This window comes from Podarcis erhardii, assembly GCF_964252035.2.
Source record: "Podarcis erhardii genome assembly, chromosome: 6".
Lineage (NCBI taxonomy): Eukaryota > Metazoa > Chordata > Lepidosauria > Squamata > Lacertidae > Podarcis > Podarcis erhardii.
Genome location: NC_138510.1, coordinates 74,797,457 through 74,819,129, shown reverse-complemented (window position 1 = coordinate 74,819,129; position 21,673 = coordinate 74,797,457). Strand labels below are relative to the sequence as shown.

Below are 21,673 nucleotides of genomic sequence, written 5' to 3'. Positions count from 1 at the left end.
TTTGGATTAGATGATCCTCAGGGTCCCTTCCAACTCTACTATTCTATGATTCTTTGATCTTTGAACCTGGACTAGTACTAGCCCATGATAGCCTTACACACCTTGCATTTGTCAACCCCCCATTGAAAGCCATCTGAGAGGCTTTCTTCATTAGTCTCTGACATAGTTATGCCCCTGAGAGTACCACCATAACACTTTATACTGACAGGTCTAGAGAAAAATGGCAAATATTGAAACCTATCCAATCATATAAACAAGGCAAACATCTGTATATATGCCATTGATAAGTATGAGTTTCTTTTTTTCTTGCTTTCACCTCCTGTGCACAGGATCAGATGTGAAAACCCATTGAATGTCAGGAAACCCATTGAAGATATAGGAAAGTGTCCCAAGCCTGTTAATTATCAGAGTCCCATGGACGCCATTTGTAAACTCTTCTATATGTAGTGCCATTCGCCTTCTCCATTGCTTCCCGCTGAAATATTTGGCTCATCGATGCATTAATGAATGTGGGCTGCGCATGTACATATATGCAAAGCAAAGTTGTGGCGATTGTGCTTTGGTGTGTGTGTGTGTGCATCAAAAAGAAAAAGAATGTGATTCCTTTGCTTTAAAATGCCAGCGTGGATACAGCGTTAAGGGAACAAACCCTGTTTCAATCATTCATTATCCTGCAAATAGCAAGTTGTTCCTTTGTTATTGCATTATGTCATATTAGAAAAGGGGGGGGGAATTATGCAGAAGTCTGTTTTTTTTATCCTCCAGATGGAGTGGGATTTAGTTCTCACATGTTGCAGGGAAAGTTACAAGGACACAGATTATTTGATGAGATACAAAGGGGGAGATGGAAAGCAAAGAGATAAATTATATAATTAACTCTTGCAGGGCCAATATCACATGTGAGCAGCGTTGCGTTCCTCTACGCTTAGCACCATAGGACACGGGGGAATTCCAGAAGCAAATCTGAAGGTTGTGGTTGCTACCATACCTGCATCAACTCTACTTGTGATTTTTAAATTGCGGTGTTTCAAAGCTTCTAAAGCGTTGGACATTTAAAAGCCTATCTAAGCAACATCTTCCTCTTTTAAAAGCTGTATGCTCCTGTCCTCCAAATGCTTGACCAGTGAGTTAGACTGACTGACAGACATGCTGTTTCAAGTGTCTCTGAGCATGCAAACAGTGCCTTATTCCCAAAACTGGCTTTTCCATAGCACGCTATCCATAATATAAAGCACATAACTTAGACTTCAGTGTGTGCAACTGGTGTGATGGTGGAATTGTGCCTTATTTTTTATTCATTCCTACCTCCACTTTCCTCTCCCTATCTTCCTCTCTTTCTCCTGTGTCAGATGGTACAGGGGCTGGAGTCTGCTCTCTTGTACTGTGTAAAGCACCAGGTCACTATATAAGTACAGTGGTGCCTCGCAAGACGAAATTAATCCGTTCCGTGAGGCTCTTTGTATAGCAGTTTTTTCGTCTTGCGAAGCAAGCCCATTGACAGTTTAGCGGATTAGCGCTATTAGCGGTTTAGCGGCTTTTAGCGGATCAGCTGATAAGCGGCTTAGCAGCTTAGGAAAAGGGGGGGGGAAAGGGGAAAAACCCCGCAGGAACTCGCAAGACATTTTTGTCTTGCGAAGCAAGCCCATAGGGAAATTCGTTTTGCGAAGTGCCTCCAAAACGGAAAACCCTTTCGTCTAGCGGGTTTTCCGTCTTGCGATGCGTTCGTCTTGCGGGGCACCACTGTAATAAATAAGGATGTAGCATAGAAGCCCAAAGATGAGTTCTTACCCATCTATGGAACGTACTTGCTCAGCGACACTTTGCAGCTGGAGTTGCTGGTGGAAGAGGCAGGGAACAGACAGGGAACAGGCGACAAGGGAAGGAGGCATCTCTGTAACTGCAGCTTACAGACCTTCCACTGACTGAATTGGACAGGAGCTTTCTGTCAGCTGTTAGGTTACATGCTGATTTGACTCATTTCATTTCATTTAGAGAAGATGTGTGTTCTGGAGTGTCACTTAGTGAAGGAAAGGCACTAGCCCTCCCCTTTGCTATGTTCAGATAAATTCCCTTTAGAAGACATCTGAAGGCAGCCTTGTACAGGGAAGTTGTTTAATGCATTCCTGCACCATGTGGTAACCTATCAGAATGCTAGATCTGTTTTGAGCTTGCTCAGAGCTCTTTCTTTGAAGGCCAGATTTCCTTGTAGCTTTCAGCATGTTCTGATAACCAGAGAAGCAACAGGTAGTGTTTCCTACATTGGAGAGCTTTTGTTTGTTTGTTTTGCATTTCCTTTATGGCCTTCTGAGAGAGAGAGAGAGAGAGAGAGAGACCGGGAGAGAGCACAAGCAAGCAATGCAATACAAACGCATGCAGAAACAGAGAAAAATAAAACAACGATGCAATAGGGAGGAAAACCTGAAAGCGACTGAGAATACAATATAGCATTCAACTATCTCATATTTAAAAGGGTTGTACTGGTTACACTTACTGCTTTTACTGTATTTTGTATGTATTTATATTGATAATTTTTTATTTTTTAAAAAAGCAATGCAGCACAGGCATGTTTCTGAAATAAATATATTTTACTTAATCGTATTGTATGTATTTTTGTCAATCAAACTGGGAGGAGAAATGGTGAGTGGCTTGTGTATGTGTTGCAAGAAACTCTGTAGTAACTAGTTCGCTGCACTCAATATTAAGAACTGCAGCAGAAGCTGGGCAAGATAGGGCAGGTTGAACAGAACCATGAACAATTCCAGAGTATTTTTCAGGGCATTTCCACAAATGTGTGTGTATTCGCTTCCAACAAGTCCTTCCCCTCCTGTAACTTCAAGATATTAATTCTTGCTTACTTTTTTTTGTCAGAGAATTTCTAAAAGTTTGGGCTCTGTGCCCGTTTGGATATCCTAATGCTCACCTCTGCTTCTCCTGCAGCATGGCTGCTAGGAGATCAAGTAAGCACATTTTAGTGTTGCCCCCAAACACTAACCTAAATTATGATTTGTTGAAATAAGGCAGCATCATAAATCATAGCTGGAAGCTGGCTAGTTTAAAATAAACCATAGTTATGCTTAACCACTCCTTCATGGATCACTGCCTTGTCGTGGCGAAGGGGCTTGAATAACTCAGAGAGCTGGACCATAAAGAAGGCTGATCGCCGAAGAATTGATGCTTTTGAATTATGGTGCTGGAGGAGACTCTTGAGAGTCCCATGGACTGCAAGAAGATCAAACCTCTCTATTCTGAAGGAAATCAGCCCTGAGTGCTCACTGGAAGGACAGATCCTGAAGCTGAGGCTCCAATACTTTGGCCACCTCATGAGAAGAGAAGACTCCCTGGAAAAGACCCTGAGGTTGGGAAAGACTGAGGGCACAAGGAGAAGGGGATGAGATGGTTGGACAGTGTTCTTGAAGCTACCAGCATGAGTTTGACCAAATGCGGGAGGCAGTGGAAGACAGGAGTGCCTGGCGTGCTCTGGTCCATGGGGTCACGAAGAGTCAGACATGACTAAACAACAAAACAACAACAACGCTTAACCACAGTTTGTTGGATTTGAACAATGGAACAAGCTGCAATCAATTAAAAAGCAGAAGCAAATGTTTCTGAACTCCCTGGGCCAGAAGAGGATGGGGTAGATTTAGGACCTTCATGTGAGGCTACCCTTGTTCCTGTCGTGATAAGCCATGGGTAGGCAAACAAAGGCTTGGGGGCCTTCGCCTTCTAAATCTGGCCCGTGGTTGGTCCAGGAATCAGCGTGCTTTTACATGAGTAGATGTGTCCTTTTCTTTAAAATGCATCTCTGAGTTATTTGTGAGGCATAGGAATTCGTTCATTTCCCCCAAAAAAATATAGTCCAGCTCCTCACAAGGTCTGAGGGACAGTGGACTGGCTCCCTGCTGAAAAAGTTTGCTGACCCCTGTAGATAAACCATGGAAGTAAGTAAAAAGTGTGTGCTCTTGATCACATTCTGCTTCTGGCCGAACCACATAAATTGCCAGGTTCGCTCCACATCCATGGAGCCTTGAACTCTTGTTTCCAACAGCAGACCGACAGATTGGCCAATGAAAGTCAGAAGCACGCAGTCGCAACCCCCCTGGTGACCCCAGGTATGGAATAATCAGATGTGTACTGCTTTAAAACATGGAGCTGTCAATCCTACTGTCATAACACACTGCTGTTCGTTGACCTGTCCTTGGATTTCTTTTAACCGTTTAGAAAGCTACATCTATGTGAGTGGTCATCTTAAATTCCACAGACAAAAGTATGCATTTCAGTGAAGTATATCCTCTTTTCAGTCCTCAATCCATTGCCAATCAATTTCATTGTGTTGGGAGAGTGATTAATACCTGGCAGCATCATCTGAAAAGGTAGTAGAATAATTCCTCACGTTGAATACTTTTGATTTGGTGGTTAACTTTTCACTATGCTTTCCTAAGGATTAACATATCAGTGTTTGTCCTTTTTATTATTACGACACTTGTGCGATACTAAAAAGAACTCAAGCAATTTAGAGGTTAAACAAGCTTATTAATTATACCGATCATCTTCACCTCCTATTCTCCTGAAATCAAGGGCTACTGTTTCCTGCACAATGCATTTCCAGAAAATTAGGATCCCAAACAAACAGTTTTGTCACTGAATACTTAGAAGCATCTCCCATAAACCCACTGTACTGAAGCTTCACTTATTTTTTTCCCCACTGTAAATTTCAAACGGGAGCAAGGGTTAATTGCGGAAGCTAGCTCTCCACCAACCAGCTAAAGTTGCCGATATTAGGCCCCTTCTCTCTTTTGTATCTGTTTGCCTTTAAAATTCCAATTTGAGCCCAGAAGTTAAGGCAATGTGCATTATGCCACCTAATTACATCGGACATGCTCAAGGTGTTTGAAGTTAATACCTGTAATTGCAATGCTCCTGCTGTTCAAAGCAGCACACTCAATAAATATTCATAAGTTCAAATAGCCACCTGCAACTTCTCCTTTGAAAACATACATGGTTTTCCCTTGGCTTTTTTCTTTTTAAAAAGTCTATTACGTGCAAGTGGTGGCAAAACTATTTTTGGCAGCGGGCTGAATTCGCACTCGGTCAAGCCTCTGAGGCCCCACATGGCAGCAGTGAGTGCGGCACATAGGCATTATGCACCTTTAAGCGCCAGGCAAGAACATTTCTTTCTGACCAGGCCTTTGGCTGATTGTCATCCGATGCCCTTTTAAAATGTGATAGGGAGGAGGGGGATAATTGGGTTGTCCTTGTTTTTGTTTTTATTATGTATCTTGTGTTTCCATATTGGGATTTTATGTTGCGACCCTCCCCGAGGCATGCGGGTATAGGATGGTATACCAATTTATTAAATAATCAAAATAAGAATAGGCATGCAGCCGCCACCTTCTACAACTGATCTGTCTTGAAGACCTGGAGGAGGGGGTTTATCACCTGGGCTGTGGAAGGTACCCCCAATTCTGTTTGGGGTCTGGTTTGATGATCCAGATCAGGCCACAGTCCAACCTGGACCAGTCAGGACCCAACTCAAGACCCAGACCAAATGGGGAGGGACATATATAGCCCCTATTTAAAAATCAAGGTTTTAAACCCCGATTAAATGTGTCCTGTGGCATCGTTGGGAGACTATACAGGCAGAGACTCTTGCCTGCATCATCTCCTCTCTCCCCCTTCTGACCACATTGAATCAGTGCTTTAAACTCTAATTTAAGATGTGGTTGGTGGCGAGGAGAGAAAGGAAGAAAGAGATGGTGCCGGCAACAGCTCTGCCTGTATTGTCTCCTCTTCACTACCCGACTGACCACCACTACTCTCCACCTTTTGACAGCCCCAGATCACTGCAGGTGGACCTGAACTGCCTCAGAGGGATCTAGTGCTGCTTCAACCCACTCTGGACCAATCTCAGAGTGACCCATATCGGTCTGATTTGGTTTGGGATCTGAGATTTGTATGGACTGGATGCAGAGTTATCAGCATCTTCCCTTTTTTATATATATAATATTTATTCAAGTTTTAAAGGTTACAAAAGGAAAAAAGAAAAAACACCAAATTAAGCAAAAAAAAAAAAAGAGACAATACATCACAATAAGTAAAAACAAACAAAAAACACAGAAAAATACAAACAATTTTAAAAAAACAAATCAAGCCTTCCCATAACTTATCTTTCATTTGCTTGTTTCCTTGACCTCCTCACACCTCCCTTTTTTGTATTCTAGTTCAGTTAGATATTTCAGCAAATCCTTTCCATCTTTGTTTTTATCCTAATAATTTATCTTAATATACTTAATTTTACATTCTCTTCTTTCACCAATTAACAATCCATTTTTACTTAGTCCTTTATAACATTTCTGCTAAAACCACATAATTTCATCCCAGCATCCTTCTAACATTCCTTAATTTTACAATGTTTCTGTAAGTAAACTTTAAATTTCTTCCAATCTTCCTCCACTGACTCTTCTCCCTGGTCTCGGATTCTGCCAGTCATTTCCGCCAGTTCCATGTAGTCCATCACCTTCATCTGCCATTCTTCCCGGGTGGGTAGATCTTGTGTCTTCCAGTACTTCGCGATGAGTATTCTTGCTGCTGTTGCAGAAGTTATCAGCCTCTTCCCAGGCATCAAATGGGCGGCCTGATGAGCAGAGAGGGAGCAAATTGCATCTCTACCAGGGCACTGAGCTGAGAGGTGAAGGTGAAACCTCTCTGACCACCTCAGTTCTGTGTTTACAGGAGAGCTTGGAGGGTTGATCTGACCCGAGGTCTAGGGGTTAGCTGCTCCAGATAGTACCAAGAAGAAGGTGTGAAAAAAGCAATCAGGGTGCTACATCGCAGATTAGTGCAAGAGAGAGTCTGCGTGAACTTTCCCACTTCCTTCTCCTCCCCATGCAAGATACTGCAGCCTCTCCTCAGGAAAAGGCACGTGATGTGGCCCTGGGGCTCCAGTAGCAGCAGCTAGGCCTCTGCTTGGCTGCTGTGAGTGTAGATACAATCAGACACATTTAAGAGATGTTAACTGATATATGATCAGGTTTCTGTGCTTTTAAAAAAATTGTTATTGCTGTTTAGTTGTTTAGTCGTGTCTGACTCTTCATGACCCCATGGACCAGAGCACGCCAGGCACTCCTGTCTTCCAGTGCCTCCCGCAGTTTGGTCAAACTCATGTTGGTAGCTTTGAGAACACTGTCCAACCATCTCATCTTCTGTTGTCCCCTTCTCCTTGTGCCCTCCATCTTTCCCAACATCAGGGTCTTCTCTTCTCATGAGATGGTCAAAGTATTGGAGCCTCAGCTTCAGGATCTGCCCTTCCAGTGAGCACTCAGGGCTGATTTCCTTCAGAATGGATCGGTTTGATCTTCTTGCAGTCCATGGGACTCTCAAGAGTCTCCTCCAGCACCATAATTCAAAAGCATCAATTCTTCAGTGATCAGCCTTCTTTATGGTCCAGCTCTCACTTCCATTTAAAAAATAAAATAAAGGTGCTTAAATTATCGTTTATACTAATCGCAAACTCAGTCTCTGAGTGGCAATGCTTTTATGTTTCAGAAGTACACAAATATTGTGGAAGCAAACTGAGGGAGTTGTTTGCCCCTTGGATGCTTTTGCTGCTAAATATTATGTTTCTGCTGACCTTGGGGTTTCACCAAGTGTGCTGCCAAGTCCACTCACCTTCACCAGTGGGCGGTGTTGTGACCAGGCATCCGGGATCGTTAGTGATCCGGCCAGAAGGTAGAGGGATGCGGCCTGTGTCATGCTGGTGCCCGGCTGTGTCACACCCCCAGCTGGCCATAGAAGAAGAAGAAGAAGAAGAAGAAGAAGAAGAAGAAGAAGAAGAAGAAGGGTAGTAGTAGTAGTAGTAGTTTGGATTTGATATCCCACTTTATCACTACCTGAAGGAGTCTCAAAACGGCTAACATTCCCTTCCTCCCCCACAACACTCTGTGAGGTGAGTGGGGCTGAGAGACTTCAGAGAACTATGACTGGCCCAAGGTCACCCAGCAGCTGCATGTGGAGGAGCGGGGAAGAGAACCCAGTTCACCAGATTACGAGTCCACCGCTCTTAACCACTATACCACACTGGCTCAATTGTGATGCAGCCAGGGGGCATTAAGGGTATTCTGTTAAAGGCATCAGGGTGTGTGGATCCTGTCCAAAGCCTGGATGTTGGCTAGGGCCATGCCATGACCCCAAAGGGGATTCCGCGGGGTGCCCTGATTTGACGTATGTCATAGGGCTCCCCCTACTGGTGATTTACCCTTAGTGAGACTCCTTGTAGATGGGCAGGAGTCAGGATATAGCCTGGTTTCACCCAATGCCTAAGCCAAACCGCTCACATCTGTAACCAATAAAGTTGTGGCCTCATTTATCCCATACACCTAAAATATCCATGTCTGTGTGTTTGTTAACTAAGGGAACTGCAGGGCATGGAGCCTTGGCACGCAACTCTCTCTGATTAGCCCCGTTTCGCCTACAAAGCCATCACAACTCTGCGTCTTAAGTTTGCTTGTGTTGCTATATAGGCTTGCAGATGAGACTCAAAAAAATGTATGCATTGCTTTTAACAAGTCTTCCTCCTCCTTCCTTCCCAGTTGCCCATACTGGCCTCCTCTGTGGTTAGCCTCTACTTCCTTGAGCTGACGGATGTCTTCAAGCCGGTTCACTCTGGATTCAGTTGCTATGACAGGAGTCTCAGTATGCCATACATCGAACCTTCACAAGAGGCTGTTCCTTTCCTGATGCTGCTCAGTTTGGCTTTTGCAGCACCTGCCATTACGGTGAGTTGCAGAACATCCCACTTACCCCTCTTATCACCCTTTCAAACTACTGTCGGCGCATCGGCAGAAGAGCAGAGTTCACGTTTTCATCAGGGAATGCTTGAATAAATCAGCAAATGTTTGAATCGCACAGTTACATCTGCATACAAAAGTGATGTAGTGGTGGGCAGGGAGAGTGGTTGTTTTGTTTTTGTATTTATTATGTAATTTGTGTTTTTTTGTCTTGTATTTTGTGTTTTTGTCTTGTATTTTTATGCTGTGAATTGCCCTGAGATCTATGGGTGAAGGGTGGTATAATAATAATAATAATAATAATAATAATAATAATAATAATATATTGATAGATGATAGATGATAGATACCGTATTTTTCGCTCTATAAGACGCACCAGACCACAAGACGCACCTAGTTTTTGGAGGAGGAAAACAAGAAAAAAAATATTCTGAATCTCGAAGCTAGAACAGCAAGAAGGATCGCTGCACAGTGAAAGCAGCGATCCCTCTTGCTCTTCTGGCTTCTGGGATAGCTGCGCAGCCTGCATTCGCTCCATAAGACGCACACACACATTCCCCCTTACTTTTTAGGAGGGAAAAAGTGAGTCTTATAGAGCAAAAAATACGGTAGATGATAGATAGATGATAAATAAATAGATAGATGATAGATAAATAGATAGATAGATAGATAGATGATAGAGATATAGATAGATAGAGATATAGATAGATAGATAGATAGATAGATAGATAGAGGAAAGTGTTCCCCTCTTTCTTCAGGAAGAGTGCAACCCCATCCAGATCAGGTGATCCACCTAATTAGAGGAGCAGCATGGTGCAGTAGTTATAGTGTCAGACTAGGACCTGGGAGACCAGGATTTGAATGCCCACTGGGTGATCTTGAGCCAGTCACTCACTCTCAGCTTCACCTACCTCACAGACTTGTAGGAATTAAATGAGGAGGACCATGCAAGCCACCTTGAGCCCCATGAAGAAAAAGGGAGGATATAAATGCAATCAATAACGGCTAAATAATTCAGAAACTACTCACCCAGGGCTTATCCACACTTGCTTTTTGCTTCACTCTTTCCAGTCAGAGGCCTGCACTTTAATGTTCTGTGTCTGAGTGTGGTGGTTTGTCTATTTGTTGCCCCCAGCTTTCCCTGTGAAAACCCACTCTTTAAACCGGAATCGGAGCAAACATCAGAGTGGGTTTCCCGCAGATTGCCATTCTCTCTGATGGAGCTTTAAAGAGCAATGTTGAACAAAACGCAAATTTAAGAATCCCCATCAGTTGTTCTTGGTCGAAGTGACACCTTCATAATGGCTGTGATCATGTTTTCAGAAGCTGTTTTTGACAGTAGCTCTCAGTTTATAGAATCCCCCAGGTCCCTTTCGCCATCTACATTCTTGAGGAATTATACAACCTCCGCTGCCCTTATTTTGCCGTAGGGGAAATAAGAAAAGCCCATTAAAATACACAGTGCAGCAGGGAGAAGGTTATTGGGCTAGCAACAACGTCAGACCACTGAACTCTCCGCTCACCACGCAGCAGGAAGTCTGCTGCATCAGCAATTATGGGCTTCCACAGCTTTTAATTAAAGCTTCAACATGAAATAAATAAATAACACCTCGCCCGCGTAACTTCATGCTTAAAATACATGGGGGTCACCCTGATTACTGGTAATTAGAATCCATTTCCTTATAGTTATACCTCCTCCCACAACCAAAGAGTGAGCATTAAATGTATATTCATGCATGTACATTCCTTGACAACAGGCAAGTAAACGTGTGGAAAGGTTTTGCATTTTGAATGCCATCGTGTGTCTGCACTGCTAAATCTCCGATAGCTCAATTTACACCTTGGATGAATTTGCTTTCATCAAGGGTTGAACAGGCAAATGCGTACCAACCCTAAGGTTGTGGGTTTGTGAGTGGTTGTTGTTGTTTTTAACAGTCCATGAAGAACTGAAGAGAACTATTACATTCCAGTAGGTGCAAGAGAGATTAAGAACGAACATAGGTTTCTGTGCATTGATCTTGTGGTCGTTTCAGGCTTTGGGTAGGATATAATCTAAGCGAAAGAGCACTACTGAGTTCTTCCCTCAGTGCATGAACAGCTTGTTGCAATTTTTGTTTAGCAGGGACAACTGTAGAATGTTGTTGATTTTTATACTCACAAGCCATTCAGTCAGATTAAAGCAGGCATGGCCAAACTCAGCCCTCAAGCTTTTTTGGGACTACAATTCCCATCATCCCTAGCTAACAGGACCAGTGGTCAGGGATGATGGGAATTGTAGTCCCAAAACAGCTGGAGGGCCAAGTTTGGCCATGCCTGGCTTAAAGGATGTTAAATCTAGAATGGCCCCCAAACCATGCCTTCTATTGCCAGTGTTTATGTGAGAGCTGTTGCTTATATAGACAAAATGGTGCCCCACACACAGTCCCATTGTTGGGGATAGGGCCAATGCAGGGCATATTTAGGCCTGCCCTGGCCTGCCTTCAACCTTTTCATTCTACCCACCCTCCCATCCCTCCCATTGCTGGTCACCATTTAGGGCCAAATTGGTAAGGGAGTCAACAGTTGATTGGCCTTGGTGGTTTTATTTTTCACTATTTTGTACTGATTTGCTGGCAGGTGTAATGAACAAAGATTAACCAATAAATAGGTTAAACTGGCAGTTAAATAGGTTAAACATTGGCAGGTAGGTCTCCAGAGGTTATCAGGCAGTTAAGGTTGTAGTTCTGAGACTCGCCTTCAGGGCTGTGGGACTCACTGGCATGGTAAAGGGCACCTTTGGGGCCAACGTGTAACATCAACCTAGAATCCTGGGGGCCTCTTTATTCACCTGAAAGGTGAGGCTTAAGGGACAGGTTAGATGAAGTGGTACCCCTCACCTTTGGCAGGTTGGCTCACCCGCAGTTTGTTATGAGTAGGGAGTATGTCTCACCATGGTTCCCCTCTGCAGGTTGGTGGCGTTAAAATCACTGTGGCCCAATTCACCCAGCCTTGTGTTTTTGTCTCCTTCCTGACATGTTTGGTCACTGAGCAGGGCAAGTTATTACAGCTCAGCCCTGATGGCAGTGTCAAAACAAGGCATTTCAAAATGTGAATTCTCCACCCAGCGATGAGTTCAATTTAGTGTCCTTGAGCATCACATTGTATCTTAGTATCTTAAGCTAACTACCTGGGAGGGTTGTTGTGAAACAAAAATACTGATCTTGGGGCTCTTTTGAGGCGGACGGTGTGGGTGCAGATGTTCTAATTGTGTTTGTTAATATAGTCATATAATCAATCCAAGAAGCCCCAAAGCATGCCATTGTTAGAGAGGTGGAACAGATCCAAGGTCAACCACTGTCCCTATCCCAACAGATCAAAATATCTCCCTTGCAAAACAATGAGTTTTCAAGACAGTGAAATGCATTACATCTAACCTTGCCATGTTCTTGGAACAATGTTAACAGGCACAAATGAAGTTTGGTCTCTTATGACTATATATGAGTCCTTCTAAACAAATCATGCTCTGGCTACATAATTGCTAGCGTTGCCTTGAACCCTTCCTTTGTCATAACAGATCATGGTGGGCGAAGGAATTCTCTACTGCTGCCTTTCAAAACGTCGGAATGGGATAGGAGCCGAGGCCAATATCAATGCGGGAGGCTGCAACTTCAACTCTTTCCTTAGGAGAGCCGTCCGATTTGTTGGTGGGTTTTGGCTCATTGCCTTTGTTGAAGAATTTCTGATTTTGATTTGTAAGAATCTTGCTGCTTTTGGTCTCTTTAAAAAAATAAATTGAAGGACATGCCAGATTTAAGATGTACAAGAATGTATCATGAGGGCTGGGTCAAACATCTTCATAAGTGATATACAGAGATGAAAAGAGACCATAAACATGCTCACAATCTAATAGGCATGACACAAAAGGGAGAAAGGGATGAGAAGGGAAGAGGAAAGTAAGATGTTATTTCTGAAGTTATATAATCTCATCAGGATCATCCAGTCTGGACAGGTGGAAATCCCTGCCTTTGCTTATGTTCAAAAATATAAATATTTCTGTAGTATAAAATAGTACAGTCTAGGAAGGATACCTGACATCTGGAAATGTTACCCTAAAAATAAATAAATCAGGAGGTTGCTTGATGGGCCATAAATACATCACAAGGAAAAGTCAACATTTTCCTTGATTGTAAAGAAAAGAAGGAGGGACGAGGGTGGCGCTGTGGGTTAAACCACGGAGCCTAGGACTTGCTGATCACAAGGTCGGCGGTTCGAATCCCCGCAACAGGGTGAGCTCCCATTGCTCGGTCCCTGCTCCCGCCAACCTAGCAGTTCGAAAGCACGTCAAAGTGCAAGTAGATAAATAGGTACCGCTCCAGCAGGAAGGTAAACGGCGTTTCCGTGTGCTGCCAGAAGCAGCTTAGTCATGCTGGCCACATGACCCGGAAGCTGTATGGCGGCTCCCTCGGCCAATAAAGCAAGATGAGCCCCACAACCCCAGAGTCGGTCACGGCTGGACTTAATGGTCAGGGGTCCCTTTACCTTTACCTTTAAAGAAAAGAAGACTTATTATAGATCCCCTTTTACAAGAGAAAATGAGAAATAAATACACAGCTGCCAGTGATATTAATTTGGCATGGCTCTGTTTGAAATAAAGAATGACAGTCTAGAGCTAAAATCATTGGGGGGACCCACACACATTGAGCAGTTTCTTAGCTTCACACCACAAGTGCTCAGTATCCATTTTCCACAGTGCGTAATGTGTTCCTTTTCATTATAATATTGAACTATTGCACGGTCCATTTACAAAGCACCCACCCACTTTTCTCAGCACAGCTCACCCCACTGCTACTTAAGTCAGTGTGGTGTAACAGCAAGAGTATAGAACTAGACATGTAGAGCTCCAGGTTCCACTCAGCCAGGAAGCTCATTTGATGACAAGCATCATCTCTCAACCTTTCCCTCCTCACAGGGTTGTTGTGGAGAAAGGGGGGGGGGACCGAGTATCCTGCTGTAAGATGGTTGAAGAGATGTAATATACTTTATTTTAAAAAAAAAAAACCAACTAATTATGATACAACATCAGTCATGCTATCCTGGGTAAATGACTTTTATTACCAATAAAAATATAATGCATTCAAAAACAACAAATAGAAAGTAAAAATAATACTTGGTGGAAGCAGATCTTGTTAAAATCATTGTGGCTTGCAACTAAATTACATGTTTAGAATTAGTTGAGCTACAAGGCCAGAACTTTGGGGAGAAGTCCAGACTGAGCAGAAGAGCCCCCAAACACAGCAGGTCTTGCTTATCACATTTTGAAGTAAGTGAAATATTACACATGCCAGCCTGGTTTGCATACTGCACTAAACCATGGTTTACTGAACTGTAGCTTAGCATGTATATGTGAACCCCACTCAGCAGCTGCACTGTGGTTTGCTTACTACCAACAAACCACAGTCTGAAGCCATGCTTTTCGTTGACTTAAGAGCCTTGCTTTGTTTTCATTATAATAAAACAAAGACCAGGGTGGTGGTACAGTGACTACCGCAGTCGACACAAGATAATACCACCAAGGCAACTACGTATCTGTAAACAAACAATAAACGTCCATAAAAATGGCAAAAGTAGTTTCTTTCCCGAATAGGTTTTATATTAAACAATTGCAAGTGCTGTAAAGAAAGAGTCCGCTTGTGATATACTGCTTGTTCAGTTATAGTTGGTCACGGCTGGACTTAATGGTCAGGGGTCCCTTTACCTTTAAGTCCGCTTGTTCAGTTATAGTTGTGATATACTAGTAGCTCGGACATCATTCCAGTAATCAGACATTTTGTCGCCAAAGAGTTTAGTCATCAGCCTTCTTTAGATTTAACAAACTGAAAGACACCATCCTCTTTCTATGCTCCTCCCAATGGAAACATGCAGATGGGGACAGATATATCTCCTTTAAGTCGTTTACATACTCTCTTCTCTTGTATATTATTTACTACAAAGCTTGATGACTAAGCTCTTTAGCAACAAAACATCTGATTACTGGAATGATGTCCAAGCACTGAACCACTGTTATATCAGAAGTGGACTCTTTATTACTGTGTTCACAATTGCTCGAAATAAAATCTATCTTGGAAAGAGAAGAAATGAGCACTGAACCACTGATATATTACAAGTGAACTCTTTCTTTACTGTGTCTGCTGTTGTTTAAGATAAAACCAATTTGGGAAGGAAACTACTTTTGCCATTTTTATGGATGTTTATTGTTTGTTTACCGAGAGTTGTCTTGGTGATATTATCTTGTTTTCATTATGGCTTGGTGTTACATGTGAGTCCAGCACCTTTCCTTGCTCATGGTTTGTATGACACTCACCTGACTACAAAGGTGTTATACAAGAGCCACGGGAAAACAAACCAGACTTCGGAGAAACAAGCCATGGCTTGTTGGATCATCTGTGGCACAACGTGTGGCTAGCCCATGGTTTGTTAAACAAGCCATGCCTTAAACAAACCATGGTGTGAACCAGGCCACTCTCCTAAAGAAGGGAGGCTCCCTTAAAACCATTAAATCCTGATTACAGAATTACCTAACTGCACCAATGACCTTATCCATTTTTCACTGTTAATTGGGCATTGTTCTATTGATTCCAAGGGAGGCAAAGCACTCTATTATCCAGATTATGATCCCAAGGCTAGAAGCATGTTTTATTACACAAGCAAACTCCAACTGGGAAGCAAGCCTTAATGATGATGTGAGATATCATGTGAAGATATAGCCGAGCTGTTACATACTAAATCTAAAGAGAGGTTTAGCTTTAAGCCATGACACATTGCTCTCTGTGAAAACACATATTGATTAAAATACGATAACCAAATGAAATTGTTCGGTGGAGACAGATTTGGGCCACAGGCCACCAGTTTGCCATCCCTTGACCTACAATGAAGTGCTGTATCTATTTGGCCAAAGATGTTAAGGCTTCTCCCGCTTCACTTCTAGGTGTCCACGTCTTTGGCCTTTGTGCCACAGCTCTCATCACTGACATCATACAGCTGTCAACTGGGTATCAAACGCCATATTTCCTGACTGTATGCAAGCCTAACTATACATCACTCAACGTATCCTGCTCAGAAAATTCTTACATCGTGGAGGATATTTGCTCAGGAACCGATCCCATCATCATCAACGATGGAAGGTTAGACACAAAAAGATGGGGGGGAAATATGGTCTTTCATTGTTTATTATGTCTTGGTTTGGGGGGGGGGGATAGCTCAGTGGTAGAACATATGTCTTGCATGCAGAAGGTCCCAAATTCAACCTCGGCATCTCCAGGGAGGGCTGCAAGAGATCCATGCCTGAAACTCTGGAGAGCCAGTATAGGTAAACAATCCTGAGCTAGATGGATAATGGTTTAAGGCCACTTACTACAACCCAGTCAAAAATGTGCTGCCATCTATTTTCATCCATAACTGTGGACCAAAATCTGCTGATAATATCTGTAAGCTTTTCCAAGCTTTTCCAAGACCTGGGCATGCATACATGCATTTCATTCTCATGATTTAGATAAGCTTATACCCAAGTCCATTATGCATTAATATAGCCAAACTATAACAAACTAAGTTTGTTATACCCAGAACAAACTTAGTTGGTCTCTAAGGTGCTGCTGAACATTTTATATATATATATATATATATATATATATATAAATGTCGACTGCATCAGACCAACACGGCTACCTACCTGAATTAAGTCCATTAATTCAAGAAGTCTATTCTGAGCAGAATTTATTTGGATGCAACCCAATGGCGATAATTACTCAACCTTTTTTCCCTAGATTGTTGTGCATTACAGATTCTTCTGTGTAATTGTAGAATCTGTCCATTGCAATACATAAACCAAAACCCACGTTATTTGAGACCAGAAGTTTACTCTGTTAATGGTGCCTAAATTCCACATTCTCTCCAGTACACTGAATGGGATTTTTTTAAAGCCCTATAGTGTGATGATATTACAGCTTGTAAGTTAAATATGATTACAATACTGGACCACCCAGTGCTTTGGTTATTTTTAAATCAGCCCTTGCAGAATGTATTTTTAAGTGAGAAATTTAATTTGGGTGTCCTTCCTTTGCAGAAAGTCATTCCCTTCGCAACACGCCACCCTGGCAGCATTTGCAGCTGTGTACGTTTCGGTGAGTAATTAAGCCTCTTTGCAATAACGTGGACAAAAGGGTAAAGTCAGAATGTCATTTCATGTCTTGTTTAAAGCAGGAAGGTTGAGACTGCAGCTGCCAAGCGTCCCCCCGCAAAAGAAGCAGGAAAAAACTTTTTCTCTGTCCCCCATTTATTGATTTAGGGAGGCCTGAAATAGAAAAATCAGAAATCAGGGCTGAAATTAGAGGGTAAAATTTTATGAAATTGTTTTTTTATTTCAGAATAAGTCAAGTACTTCTTAAAATGCCACTAATTCATATTAATGCAGATCAGATGCCTCTAACCTCCGCATCAAATGAATGAAACTGAAAAGAGTTGAGAAGTTTGTGTTAATTTCTACAAACTTTCCATGATCTGAAGCCCATGGAGTTCAAAGCGAAAGCTCAGGATGAGAAGCTATGGACCTTAAGGAGACGCACATTACTAACTCATTAAGGAAACAAGGAAGCAAACCATCCCACCTGGGAGATTTAACTAAATTGCTTTTTTTAATGTTTTGTTTTGTTTTAAAGATGTACTTCAATTCCACGTTAACCGACTCCTCTAAACTTCTGAAACCACTCCTAGTATTCGCATTTATCATCTGTGGGATTATATGTGGACTGACTCGCATCACCCAGTACAAAAACCACCCAGTTGATGTTTACTGTGGCTTTTTAATTGGGGGCGGAATTGCCCTGTACTTGGTAAGTAGACTGGAAGTGTGCAGAGACGCCTGCGTTTTGGTAGCTAAATGCCCTACAAATAAGAAATATTTTGTTTCACTTTTATTTGTAGTAGATTCTGTTCTGCACGATACTGTAGGACGGAGGTTTTCAACCTTTTTGAGTCCATGGCTCCCTTCTTTTTTGCAGCTGTGGGGCATTGTGCTCCAAGCCTTAGAAGCCCAGTTATGTCACCCTTGCTAGTGTGGTGTAGTGGTTAAGGGTGGTGGACTCATAATCTAGTGAACCGGGTTCGCGTCTCCGCTCCTCCACATACAGCTGCTGGGTGACCTTGGACTAGTCACACTTCTCTGAAGTCTCTCAGCCCCACTCACCTCACAGAGTGTTTGTTGTGGGGGAGGAAGGGAAAAAGAGATAGCTGCTTTGAGACTTCTTAGGGTAGTGATAAAGTGGGATATCAATTCCAAACTACTACTACTACTCCTCCTCCTCCTCCTCCTCCTCCTCCTCCTCCTCCTCCTCCTCCTCTTCTTCTTCTTCTTCTTCTTCTTCTTCTTCTTAGTTGAAACTAAGTTGAAACCAATCTAACCTCCTTGAGGCTCGGGACCTCCAAAGTGTTGTTATTTGTGGACCTTAAGGTCCTCTGCGGGGCATACCAGGAGAGGCAGTATGAAGGCACCAAGTTGGGGAAGGTCAGCCTAAAATCACCACCCAGCACGCATTGAGACAAGTGCCTGAACACTGAAACCATTAAAATGGATAAGGCCAGCTGTAGCAGCCTTATATCATTTATAAAGCCCATTTGGAGTACACGTATGATGAACTTGGCGTTCTTCAAACTTGAGACTTGTTTTTGTCCTTAGAGAGTGGAATGCATTTTCTTTTTAATGGACCACTGAATGTGTAAATAGAGTGAAGCTCAAGCTCCTGCTGAGGTTCTGCACAAATTGATTTGAAACTGATGAATTTGTCTCTCGCCAAGATATTGCATTACATGGCTATTAAGCAACAGAAAGGGCATAACCTTTGAGCAGAAAACTAATCAGGTTGAGGCCACGATCGGTAAATCAGGCTGGTGTGACTGTAAAATTGAGTGTGAGGGACAGGAGTTATCCCAAAGCTGAAAATGAATATGAAATAGCAGTATTTACATTAAGAAAAATAATCTTTAGAGAATTCTTTGAAATTTATGTTCAGCAACGTTGATAACTTGCCTCGGATTGATTTTTGTCCTAACTCATTTACTGGTGAATTATGATGAGAAATCATCACCTTATCACAAACCTAAATGGTAAATGATAGCATTTCTAGTATTATTGTTATTGCTTTTATTGCCATCCTTCTTCATTTTAAGCCACATTGTTTAGTAAATGATGCACTCAAAATGGTTTTTGATTTAGAGGTAAGCTCTGTTGAAACATCAATGGATGCTTCCCACAGTGGTCAAGATCCAAAGGACTGTTTGGCTTAACCCAAGCACCAAGCAAGGGCTTTGAAAGGCTGATGTTTCTTGCCCAGAAGCAGCCCATCTGGCAAGCAACATTTGAAATTTAAATTATGGAATGTTTCAAAACAATTGGTGAAGCCTGTTGTTTGGAGCAGGGCAGGGAACAGAATCCCACTGGGCATGCCCAAGATATTAAAATATGTCAAGGCGACATTTCCAGAAATGTCCTGCAATTTGCTGGCCTGTCTGTGTTGGTCTCTCAAGACATATTAGAACCAAGACTTCATAAGGTGGATTCTCCTTCTAGCTTCTGCACACACAGCCACTGAATGTCAATAACGTCCAAATATTTATTTTTCATAATGGGATCCTGTGTTTTGTTTTCTTCTCCCAACGCCAGGGCCTGTACGCTGTGGGGAACTTCCTGCCGAGCGAAGACAATATGTTCAACCAGAACCCGCACAGAGAACCGTTAAGATCTTTGACTGACCTGAGCCAAGATCCCAGTCGAATTTTACCAGGGAAAAACGGAAGCGGCAACGACATCATCCCCCCTCACCATACTGAGAGTATGTTAAACAGGAACCACAGGGACACTGGCTCCCTGACCAACCTCAAAAGGGCAAATGCCGACGTAGAAATTATAACGCCGCGAAGTCCAATGGGGAAGGAGAACATGGTGACTTTCAGCAACACACTGCCGAGAGCCAACACGCCTGCGATGGAAGAGTCAGCTCGTCGGAATGCAACCATCCATGCATCTATGGATTCTGCCCGCTCCAAACAGCTTCTGTCCCAGTGGAAGAACAAGAATGAAAGCCGGAAGTTGTCCCTGCAGGTGATAGAGACGGATTCTGGGCAGTCACCACCTCGAGCAATTGAAATGAGGTCTAGCTCTGAGCCATCCAGGGTTGGCGTTAATGGCGATCACCATGGGCCTCCCAGTCAGTACCTGAAAATCCAGCCTGGCAGCATGCCAGGCTGCAATAGTGTTGGCCTTTCTGGTGGGCCAAGAGTTTCTATTCAGTCCCGGCCGGGTTCTTCACAGCTTGTCCACATCCCCGAAGAGACGCAGGAGAATGTGAACACGTCTCCCAAAACGAGCTCCGCCCGAGCTAAGTGGTTGAAAGCCGCCGAGAAGACTGTCGGGTGCAGAAGCAACAGCCAGCCAAGGATCATGCAGGTCATCGCCATGTCAAAGCAGCAAGGCGTCCTTCAGGGCAGCCCAAAGAGCTCCGACGGCAGCACAGTCACCTGCACAGGCTCCATCCGATACAAAACCTTGACGGACCACGAGCCGAGCAGCATCGTGCGAGTCGAAGCCCACCCCGAAAACAACAGGCCCATCATTCAGATGCCGTCGGAAGGCGAAGGAAGTGGCTCGTGGAAATGGAAAGCTCCCGAGAAAGGAAGCCTTCGCCAGACGTACGAGCTCAATGATCTCAACAGAGACTCGGAGAGCTGCGAATCTTTGAAAGACAGTTATGGATCCGGGGACAGAAAAAGAAGTAACATTGACAACAGCGAGCTCCACCATCACGGGATGACGACAATCAGGGTCACGCCAGTGGAAGGCAGCGAGATTGGCTCAGAGACCCTGTCTGTTTCCTCCAGCCGTGATTCTACGCTTCGAAGGAAAGGTAATATCATTTTGATTCCTGAAAGAGGAAGCAGCCCGGAGAATACCAGGAACATCTTCTACAAGGGAACATCCCCCACAAGAGCTTACAAAGAATGAGGCTTGGTGCTTCCGCCCAGCCATGCCACTGACAATCGACACCGTTTGGTACTAGCTTTGTACTCTATTTTTGAGCTGATGCCGAAATATTCTTGATGTGCCAAAATATCGACCATCAGCCTGACCATTTTTGGATGTTGCTGATGTGTAGTGATTGTGCATGAATTTGTGGGTTTCATGTTGCAGTGGAGGGGGAGGGGGAAGCACAAATGCAAGAACCTATCAAACGGGATGTTTCCTAACAGGTTTTTCTTTTCCCTCAGACTCAAAATGTTTTTCCAATGGGAACAATGTCAACAATAACAGCAATCTTAAATACAGACACCTTATTTCCTGAATGTGCCAACTTTTTGATTTATATATGTCTAAGGACAATGGGCAAAAGGTGTACTATCAGTGTTGTACTTCACCTTTGCGGGTTTTGCACCAAAATTTAATACAAGTCGGTGCTGATTCTAACTTTACTTTTACTTTTACTTTTTTAGTAAACTTACATACCTGTTCATTGCTACAGACACATGACGTTTTGATGTGTAATTCCTTTCCAAGTGATATTGCTGAAAATATGATGCTGGCTGCATTCATTTAGAGTAGAAAAATATTGACAGCTTTGTTATAGTGGGTATTTCACATTAAAAGATTGCAAAGGTTTTGTGTAGTTCTTTGAAATGTTTACTGGAACAAAAAAAAAACAATGTGAATGATACTCCATGAAATGGAAACATTTTCTCTTCTGGTTAATTTTTCTGTTTCTTTCCAATTGTTTAGTTTCAGGTGCTACAAAGAGGTCACTTCTCAGTGAGCTAATCTGGGACTAGTTGAAATAGCATGGGATTTTTTAAAAACAAACAAACAGGGATCT

General features: G+C 43.0%; 1 protein-coding gene across 1 annotated transcript in view; it reads left to right on the top strand.

The window, feature by feature from the left end:
* The window catches only part of PLPPR4 (phospholipid phosphatase related 4), a 32,655-nt gene extending 11,366 nt beyond the window's left edge, over nt 1–21,289 (top strand). The window contains exons 2-7 of the mRNA XM_081865820.1: nt 8,586–8,771; nt 12,337–12,466; nt 15,748–15,943; nt 16,882–16,939; nt 17,474–17,647; nt 19,474–21,289. Of these exons, the coding sequence (XP_081721946.1) occupies nt 8,586–8,771; nt 12,337–12,466; nt 15,748–15,943; nt 16,882–16,939; nt 17,474–17,647; nt 19,474–20,811 (2,082 nt within the window). The 3' untranslated portion in view covers nt 20,812–21,289. The remainder of the gene's footprint in view (nt 1–8,585; nt 8,772–12,336; nt 12,467–15,747; nt 15,944–16,881; nt 16,940–17,473; nt 17,648–19,473) is intronic.
* The last annotated feature ends 384 nt before the right edge of the window (nt 21,290–21,673 follow it).